Source organism: Arctopsyche grandis, chromosome 12 (assembly GCF_051622035.1).
Source record: "Arctopsyche grandis isolate Sample6627 chromosome 12, ASM5162203v2, whole genome shotgun sequence".
Classification (NCBI taxonomy): Eukaryota; Metazoa; Arthropoda; class Insecta; order Trichoptera; family Hydropsychidae; genus Arctopsyche; species Arctopsyche grandis.
Window position 1 is genome coordinate 24825492 of NC_135366.1, and position 10441 is coordinate 24835932.

A 10441-nucleotide genomic window follows, 5' to 3' on the forward strand; every position below is an offset into this window, starting at 1 on the left:
GTGGGGCCCAGCCTCATGGGGCGCAAGCCCTAATAGGCATTAACTAAGGGGGGCGAAGCCCTAGACGGCAATTAATCATGGGGGCGCGGAGGGGCGAAGCCCTAAAAGGCAACTGATCATGGGGGCGAAGCCTTAGACGGCATTTAATCATGGGGGCGCGGAGGGGCGAAGCCCTAAAAGGCATTAACTAAGGGGGGCGAAGCCCTAGACGGCAATTAATCATGGGGGCGCGGAGGGGCGAAGCCCTAAAAGGCAACTGATCATGGGGGCGAAGCCTTAGACGGCATTTAATCATGGGGGCGCGGAGGGGCGAAGCCCTAAAAGGCATTAACTAAGGGGGGCGAAGCCCTAAACGGCAATTAATCTTGGGGGCGCGGGGGGCGAAGCCCTAAAAGGCAACTGATCATGGGGGCGAAGCCTTAGACGGCATTTAATCATGGGGGCGCGGAGGGGCGAAGCCCTAAAAGGCATTAACTAAGGGGGGCGAAGCCCTAAACGGCAATTAATCTTGGGGGCGCGGGGGGCGAAGCCCTAAAAGGCATTAACTAAGGGGGGCGAAGCCCTAGACGGCATTTAATCATGGGGGTGCGGAGGGGCGAAGCCCTAAAAGGCATTAACTAAGGGGGGCGAAGCCCTAAACGGCAATTAATCTTTGGGGCGCGGGGGGCGAAGCCCTAAAAGGCATTAACTTAGGGGGGCGAAGCCCTAGACGGCTTTTAATCATGGGGGCGCGGAGGGGCGAAGCCCTAAAAGGCAACTGATCATGGGGGCGAAGCCCTAAACGGCAATTGCTCATGGGGCGTGGAGGGGCGAAGCCCTAGAAGGCAAAGGCTCAGGGGGGCGCCGAGGGCGAAGCCCTAGAAGGCAAAAAAAAATTTTGATTTTTTTTTTTTGATTTTTTAAAAATTTTTTTTTGATTTTTTTTTTATTTTTTTTTTATTTTTTTTTTTGATTTTTTTTTTATTTTTTTTTATTTTTTTTTTTTGATTTTTTTTTTATTTTTTTTTTTAAATTTTTAAATTTTTTTTTAATTTTTTTTTTTTTTTAATTAAATTAGCTTAGTCATGTTTAAGCGGTTTATATTATAAACACTGAGCGAAGCCGGGTAATACAGCTAGTTGTCTATAAAACCGAAGCGGTGTCTGTAATTCGTTTCTGAATGACTGTCGTCAAAGTCGTTCTTGATTGGCTGGATTGGTCAAATACGTTTGTGATTGGTCGGTTGTTAAATAATATTAATGTTTTTCGATTCAAATAAATTTAATAAAATACAAAGGAAGATTTTTTTCATGGTTTTAATTTAATTTCCATTTACTGAGCAAAGTACATAGGGTAGCACCACTAGAATTAAATTAATTTCTTAGAAATTATTATAGTAGAAGATACATATATCGAGTTGTAATTAGTGTGATAAATCATATTTAAGTACCATAATTTTGAAACTCATAGTTATAGGAATTTAGTATGCTCCATTTATCAAAAACATATGTACTGGATTCATTATACAGAATCAAAATATACCTATGTATATGCAATATATTAACCTCGAACGTCAATTGAGATGGCTTAGACCACTTTTCGCAATTTTTATTTCTATGTGAAATGTTCATAATGTAATATATTTTATGACTTTTTTTAAATCAAATGAATTTTCAGATACTCAAATGAAAGTTTAGCAATCTTAGACGACTATAGTAAAGCAAAGTTTATAGCCGAAGTTTTATCTATATCGAATTTTCGTAAGTATGGATTCAATTTATTGTACAATTGGTATTGTTTTCAATTAAAAAGTGCCGGAGTGTTGTTTTTTTTTACTACCCATAACATTATTTTTTCCTTTCATTGAAAATTTGTATTATTAGTAATTTCGGTATATTCGTTTTAAAAAATATCCGTTCCATTTTGAAAATATGCTCTCCTAAAATATTATAGAAAACTTAGTTCATACAATGCATTTAAATTATTTAATTTAATTTACATATTCAGTGATACATGGCGCTTGGGTTGGAGCTGAAAGACGTGAACCATCAGATCCTGACGGTTACTATTGGATAACAGGAGATCATTTCCCTCGTACTGGTCGTGCATGGAATCCAAAACATGACACAAAACATCAAATCGAGAACTTTCCATCGGTAAAAAAACAACCAATGACAACTCTGAATCAGTCGTTCTTTCATATTTAGAAACGCATGGTACCATTAGGGCGCAGACACAATGAATAGTACTACACGGCTTGACTCGAGCTGTGATGGGCATATCCTCATACCATTATTAATTCGTACGATTTTATTATTTCGACAAGTTCCTTCTACATTTCTTCAAATATAGGAATCACCGTTAACCATCACTGTCAATTCTTTTATCAACAAAAGGAAAAAATATCACCGAAAACACTCCAGGGGGTGAGTTTTGCCCCGGATTGCCATAGCATAGATCAGGCATGCCAGAGGTTTTTTTTATATACATATGTATGTAAAACTAGTCGAAGTAGTCGATATATATTTATATTTAGGACAAATAATAGACACAGTCCGGTAGTAATAAACGAATAAATAAAGAGACGTATGAAATTAGGATGGAGTGAATTTTAGCGGTATTTAAATCAAAAATGCCAATTTGCCTGAAGAAAAACATCTTCGATCAATGTGTTTTTCCAGTGATGACGTATGGATGTGAAACTTGGAAATTGAACGCCAAGTTGCTACACAAAGTCCAATGTACTCAAAGAAGTATGGATCGTTGTATGCTTGACATGACGAGGAAAGATAGGGAACGGAATACGTGGATGAGAAGTATGACAAGGGTAGTTGATACAGTGGATAGAGTGAAGAGATTGAAATGGCAATGGGCAGGCTTTTTGGCTAGGAGACTGGACGAAAGATGGACAAAAGAAGTACTAGAATGGTACCCGAGAGAATGCAAAAGGGTAAAAGGAAGACCACACGGAAGATAGGTAGACGAAATTAGGAAAATATGTGGGGTGAGATGGATGAGAGTTGCGCAAAACAGAGACGAATGGTAGCGTGTTGGCCTTCATCCAGCAGTTTATGGTGAGTGGCTGTAGATGATGATGATCAAAATAAAAAGGGCGTGCCGCGTAACACTATCTGTGTTTGCGCTCTTACATAGTGTGGTCGAAAGTTTGTTTGGTAAATTTTGAATTATGTATTTAGTAGAAATTGTCATTAAGAGAGCAACCGATTTAATGATTAATGTCTGATCATCAATACCGAGCGATTGTCATACATCACCGGTAGCTGTGACAGTTTCTTGATTTCTGTAATGACAGGTCGCGTCGTATCTGTAGAGTCATTTTGTACAAAGCTTCGTATGTCACGTTTCGTCTCGACATGTCGGTCAGTATAGACGAAGTTTTATATACCTATTTGTATGTATGTCGTTTCACACAGAGAGATGTAATAAGAATAGAGGGGCCCTTACGAATAAATAATTGTTGTCAATTTTACGCGGTACGTCTCTATAAATACGCTACATCGCACGGAATACAATCAGATCAATTTACTTATAAAAATGTATCCCATGTTGTTTATTGTGTGTTTTTGAATGTATTGTGCAATTTTTAGCGATGCTTGCCCATCTTGCGAGTAATATAAACAAACAGAGAAGTTTTTATCGGATATACGTCGAGCACCAAGCGTCAAATACGACTGGTGCTAAAATTATTTAGATTTGTCCGTGGACAGAATGTCACTTGACAACAAAATAACACCTAAAGCCACTTCTATTAATATTACATTTCTCTGGTTTCACATCCATAGAAAGGCCTACGCCTGTTCCACGGTAAATATGCGCACGTTAACATCCTGTACTGATATTTGTTCTTGCGCACAATTTCCGAGGGGTGGGGGTGGGCCTTCGTAAATGGAATGATATTTTTTCGCACTATTAAAGAGTTCACAAGTCGAATAATCTAATTGTCGACCACATTTTTTATCTATAAACCCATCAAATATAATACATTTCAGTGGGTGAATAGAACCATGGTTCCAGTGCCTGAAGAAGGTGCCAATTGCGTTGCCGTAGATCGTGCGTACCACGATAGACCGATTTTCGTCGATTTGGTTTGTAATTTGAAACGTTCCTTCATCTGTCAAAAAGGTATTCGATATTTAAAACTGCAGATGCCAATACATTTATATTGAGATGAACATGTTTGTACCACTTTTTAAAAATTATTTTCAGATGTATCGGTTAAGAGCTTTCGCTCGAGACAGGTTGCTTCTGTAGATTGTCCAACTCATAAGTATCATATTTTCAAAGGTCAATTCACATGGGGTGATGCGGCTAGTTATTGTGCTCGTTATGGAATGAGGTATGTCGATTCAATCCATGGTAGTTTGAATATGTTAGTTTGGTCTTTAAGCCTGCTATACATATGTATATGTATATATGGGGTGACCGTGAAAAAGTCGAAAATATTCGTTTATCATGAAAACATATGAAAAACGGGGGTTTGGTGCATCCGCTCTAAAATCGCCAGATTAACAGAACGGCAGCTTTAAACGTAATTCTCGTTTTCTCGAATGATAGATTGCACATCAGATGACGAGTAACCTTTCGATGTGTACAGATGCAATTATTAAAATTGAGTTGGATCTTTCTGGCGAGTTAAATAAGGCAAGATTCGGAACTTATCGAATCTTGCCTTATTAAACTCGCATGAAAGATCCAACTCAATTTTAATAATTACCATTTTAATAATTGCATCTGTGCACATCGAAAGGTTACCCGTCATCTGATGTGCAATCTATCATTCGAGAAGATGAGAATTGCATTTAAAGCAGCCGTCCGTTAATCTGTCGTTCAATTTGTCTGGCGATTTTAGAGCGGATGCACCGCATCCGAAAAAAAAACGGTTAGTATATATATCAGTGGCGTGCGGTAAAACTCTCTCTCCCCCCGTCGTACATCCTCACTTAATTTGCGCGAGCAGAATACAACAGGAACAAGAGGAACAGGCTTTTCCTCCCATATCCTGCGCGCGCACATTAAACAAGGCTGTATGACAAAAAGAGAGATAATTTCACCGCATGCCACTGATATATATTATATATACATAGTATCGTTTACCATGCACCCTTTTTTTTGATCTTTCGACTTAAGATCTTTCGATTTTCGATATCTGCTTTTTCGACCTTTTCACTTTCGATCCCGTGAGGTAGTGATATATGTTACAGTTGAAATGTATCTTCCGGTTGTAATTTATATTCATTGGTTGCAATATATTCCATCTAACCTTGTACCAACTACCGTTATAGTTGAAGTGTATTTTCATTTGTAATATATTTTGACTAGTAGGAATATGCTCTGTCTAATCCACGTAAGTTGATTCATATGGCGAATTACATTTAAACTGGTCAAAATATATTACAACTGAAAGTACAGTTCAACTATAAGTTAAGTTTTTTTGAAAAAACCGTCACTCGACTAGTAAATTGAATTGAAAAGTCACATTTTTTGTTTTGAACACATTCTTAGAGTTATCGTAATACGATACTCATTACCTTTATTCATAATACATAGCGAACGTTAGTGCATTATTGAGTTCGAAAAAAAATCAGAGCTTCCAAAACTGTTATATTACAACTGGCGCACATTGTTGAAAGTATATTTGCACTTGTAGAGATGTAATTTACTAGAATTGTATTCGAATATGAATGACCTAAAACACCAGTTGGAATATATTACAACTGAAAATACACTTCGACTGTGATATGTATGAATTTACATACATAATGTTCAGTTGTTGTTATCACTCACTTAAAATAGCTTTAATCAAGCTGGTGGATCCACATATGATCAATAACAATGTGTCACACATCAATACGGTTCGGTGATTATTCCGCACAAATCGATTTCGCACAGGTCACCAAAATCTCGATCACGGAATGTCTGGCATCCGAAAATTCTATTCATCAAGAGTTACACACGCGAACTATCATACTGACGAAAATTCGAGTTCCAGATATTCCGTATTCGCGATTTTCATCGCAACGATTGTCGTGTGCGCTATCAAAATATGCGAAATAATCCGTTTACCGTCAATACATATTTAATATTTTTCAAATTATAGTTTAGCAACAGTCGACAGTCATGATTGTGCACGAATTTTGGGTAAACAGCTTTTAAGGACAAGACCATGTAAGTAAAGTACATATACATATAGAAAGATAGTTTTGTATAAAATTATAAAAAGCTTAAACATTTTTTTAATCAATAAGCAATTGAAAATGCTTGGATTGGTGGAAAAGGTCAAAAATATAAATGGAAATGGTTACACTCTGGTGAAAGCATCATGAAAAGAGGCGAAGAAACGCCTAAAATAGATCGTACATGGCCTCCTTTTACGTAAATAAAACTATATTGTATATATTATACAATTATTTGATACTTCTTTACTTAACTTACTGGAATTGATACTGACTTGGTGACATTTCATATTGTATAGAAGTTGAGACTTTAAATGCTATCAATATCTTGTTCGTTAAGTCAAGGAGTACTCAATATTGTTGCTCGATATATTTTAATGAAGTCTTTTTTGCAGACCAGATGTAGATTTTCAGAAAGAAGGCTGTCTTTTGATTGATAGGCATATTTGTAATAAGCCAGTTTTTATTCAAGATAAATGTGACAGAAGAAAAAATTTCGTTTGCATGGGTATGTTTAAGGGAGAAATACTTATGTATGTAGTTAACTTTATTCAATGTTTGATTAAATAATTCTGCAGAAGGAGTTACAGATCTAACAGAAGTCCCGAACCCGCGGACTAAGACGGTCCATAAGGATTGGAGCAAGACTTATATTGTTCTAAAACCAATGACATGGCACAATGCTTACGAAGAGTGTAAATTATCTGGCGGAAATTTGCCGTCTGTGTTAGTCGAGCAAGTCATCACTAAAGTGTTGTTATATATGGCCGAACAGAACGATAGTATGAAGTGTTATTAAGATTATGAGTTATTATTGTATATGAACTCACCGGTATTTATTTATTTATTATCAGTACTGCAACATGTTTGGGTGGCTGGAAAATTAAACTGTGAAGTTCAAAATGAGAAAGACGTATGCGAATGGCTCGATCCGGATGCCCACACCACAATAGAAGGCCCCCAAGAAAATACAACAAATGTAATAATATACATTTTAAATCATTCATCACTTTTAAATCACGATAATGAATATCATTGTTTATTTTCAACACACATTTTCCTTTTTGTGATGTTTTATCACATTTATCAGGAATAAAACACTTTAGGAATAGACACTTTAGACATATGTATCTATTTATCATATGCTGCTCTTTCTATTCTTTTAGTAAATTCTAGCTTATTTTTATATTTTACTAATGTCTTTATCTCACGAGGTGGATTTTACGAATTTATTTGGGCAAGTTTTAAATGTATAATAAACAAATACATGTACATTAGTAACCAAGGGGAGAAAACATGCCTTTTTTTAATGCGAACCGCTATATAAAATTCACCGTCGTGAGATAAGATTCAAGTTGATTTTGAAAATTGAATTTATAGTGCAGACCATGGTGTGATGAATATAACTCTCCCGAATACGGTTGCTTGAATTTGGATAGAGAGAATCATTTGCAAGGATTCTTGTACGGAATGCCGTGTAACACGGTTCAAAATTCCATTTGTTTATTGGGTAAGTATTTTATTTATAATATTTGAATAAATCATTCCGATAATCGTTGTTGTGATGGTGATGGTTTTATTTTTAATATCAGACCCTGCACACAAACATGAAAAAAAATTAGCAACTGAAATCGAATTGACCAAAGAAGCTGAAGATATAAATTATGATGAAAGTGAAGAAGATCATATCAACGATGAGAATGACAATAATGGGACTTTTGATGCTGATTATGCCAAATCAGGAAATTCATTGGATGAATTGGAAATAGCACACGATTCGTTGCCTGCGCTCGCTGAAAGTGAGTCCGAAGATGTTGATCAAGATGAGAGTATTGAGAATCAGCATATGCACAACGATTTAAATACAACAATTAAACATGAAAACGATACGAAAACAGAAAACGGTGAAGAAGATCAAACACATCATCATGATGATGCTGTGTCAAAAGATGAAAATTCTACAACGTCGTTGAACCATGATAGTTTAAATAAAACAGATCATTTAGATAAAACAGATCATTTAAATAAAATAGATCATTTAGATAAAACAGATCATTTAAATAAAATAGATCATTTAGATAAAACAGATCATTTAAATGCGACAGATGCCGATGATGCAACCGAAACACATCATAAAGTGACAAGGTCAAGGGGCACTTCTATGGGACATCATAGAAATTCACATATAAAAGTCAATACAAGAAAACGCTCGTCATAATACAAGTAAAAATTAGTGCATCACACAAATAAAAGTTGTTATATATATTTTTATTTACTAGAAGCAATTAAAATTAGTATGTAAGAAAGATAGTGAAGAAAATTTATTTTTATTAACAAAAGAAAACACATAAAGTATGATAATATTTTTTTTTAATTTTTCACATTAAAGAACAAACAAACAAACAAAAAATATAAACAATATTACTATTCACCTAAATTTAAAAATTCAGATGATTTGTGATGTGCATTTCATACAAGCTATTTTCAGTACAATTATTATTTCTAAATATATCAATTAATATACAATGAAGTGTGGATCATTTTTCTATAATAAGCTTATCAGTGGAATAAAGTTGTCCTATTTGAGCCTGAAAACAAAACAAAAGTTAAACAAGTTTAATTATTTTATTTAATTACAATCAAAGAATGTAAATTACCTGTCGTTTGATTAAATTCAAAGATTCTTCAGCGAGTTCTAGCTGTTTGTTTATTTCACCTTGATCTCCAATGGATTTATTATCTTTGAATGCATCCCTGATCCTCCTTAAAGCATACATTCTGGAAAATCCCAATAAATTTCAATTAACAAAGTATGAATACGTTCCGATATGATTATAGGTTATGTACGTATGAGCGTGGTTATATACATACATATGTACAGTGATGGATTAGTGGTTGTATTCTATAAACTAACCGGAAGTTATATGCTGGAAGAGTGCGAGCTTCCTTCATCAACGATCGGTACATGGCGAGCACTTTCACAGAGGTAGACATTTTGAGGCCGGTGTTATCTGTCAGCTGTCAAAGTGACAGTCTTGCTGAAGAGAGCTGCCAACCGTACTTTACATAATCATGCCAGGATAAATAATTATACAATATTATGTTAATTTGTAAGCTTTTTTTGAAAGTGTTCAAAAAAACTACCTAGATAAGTATACTTTTTACCCAGAATAAATACATACTTTTTTATTTCAATGATAGTGATATACACCTAATCGGAATAAAATAAGAATCAAATGCGATTGATGAACATCAGTAGTATCTATGTAGATGCTTAGCTACATACATTATAAAATATTCACTTAATTTTAGATTTGGAATATAAAACGATTCTTTATTATTTTTTTTATATGCCAAAGTTTTCAAGTTCATTTCAATTACTTTACCAAATTGAGAACACGGAATCTTACTGCAATACGAAAATATTGTGCAAATCAATAGCTTGTACAATTTGTAATATAATATTTCTCCAATATTATATTTGTTAAAGTGCACATTAGCGTATACTTTTTTGTTTGTATAGAAACAACTTCGATTGCATGAGCTTCGTTGCTTTTGTTGCTGAGAACTCACGAGTTTCCGTCAAATCGTCGGCAACTCATAGAAAATCATTTAAGACAATGGAGTTTTCTTATATGGGATAGCGAGACTTGGTTACGGTCTCTCGCCGGACGGTTTCCCGAGTGACCGCGGACTCCTTATTAATTTAAGCAATCAATTGAGGATATTATATATAGATTTCTTAAAATCTTAACCGAATTAAAATTGGCCATATAGACAGTATACTTACTGTTATCAATTTATTGAAGAAACACAAAAAAAAAGCCTGATAATTAAGTCAATCGCGAAATGAAAATAAAAAGGCAGCAATGTTAATATTTTTACCTAGAAGTGAGTTCGGGATCTAAATAATAAAATATCAAAGTCGCTTCGACTCGGAAATTTCCCACAGAATAGCCACTCACTTAAGAGTGTCGGATTTTGCTCGTGAGTAATTTTTTAGTGACAGTTTAAGGAAAAGAGCTTCCACACTTATCCAGCGTACTGCATGGAATCAATCTCACGACAATGAAGTGGTGCGAAAATTGAATTGAAATTTTCAACTTATACCAAGGTTTGCAATATTGTTATCATAAGAGAACGTTCCATCGATTGACCTAGGCCGGCGCAATTGTTAAACGGCCGCAACAACCTTGGCGATCCTAAAGAAGCGTAGATGGGTGTAATTAGATGCGATTTACGATCACGTACGGAACACAGAATTGTGC

General features: G+C 35.3%; 2 protein-coding genes across 2 annotated transcripts; one reads left to right on the forward strand and one right to left on the reverse strand.

Annotated features, from left to right (window-relative positions):
* The first annotated feature begins 4004 nt into the window (after nucleotides 1–4004).
* LOC143920478 (uncharacterized) lies at nucleotides 4005–8870 on the forward strand. Its single transcript, XM_077443359.1, has 10 exons — nucleotides 4005–4122; nucleotides 4207–4336; nucleotides 5586–5651; nucleotides 6098–6165; nucleotides 6246–6372; nucleotides 6569–6681; nucleotides 6752–6955; nucleotides 7028–7152; nucleotides 7554–7683; nucleotides 7766–8870. The coding sequence occupies exons 1-10, from the start codon at nucleotides 4005–4007 to the stop codon at nucleotides 8389–8391; spliced, it is 1707 nt and encodes a 568-aa protein (XP_077299485.1). The 3' UTR covers nucleotides 8392–8870.
* On the reverse strand, nucleotides 8631–9221 carry bcn92 (LYR motif-containing protein bcn92). Its single transcript, XM_077442040.1, has 3 exons — nucleotides 9088–9221; nucleotides 8831–8951; nucleotides 8631–8761 (listed from the first exon to the last, which is right to left on the reverse strand). The coding sequence occupies exons 1-3, from the start codon at nucleotides 9165–9167 to the stop codon at nucleotides 8711–8713; spliced, it is 252 nt and encodes an 83-aa protein (XP_077298166.1). The 5' UTR covers nucleotides 9168–9221; the 3' UTR covers nucleotides 8631–8710.
* Between the last annotated feature and the right edge of the window lie 1220 nt (nucleotides 9222–10441).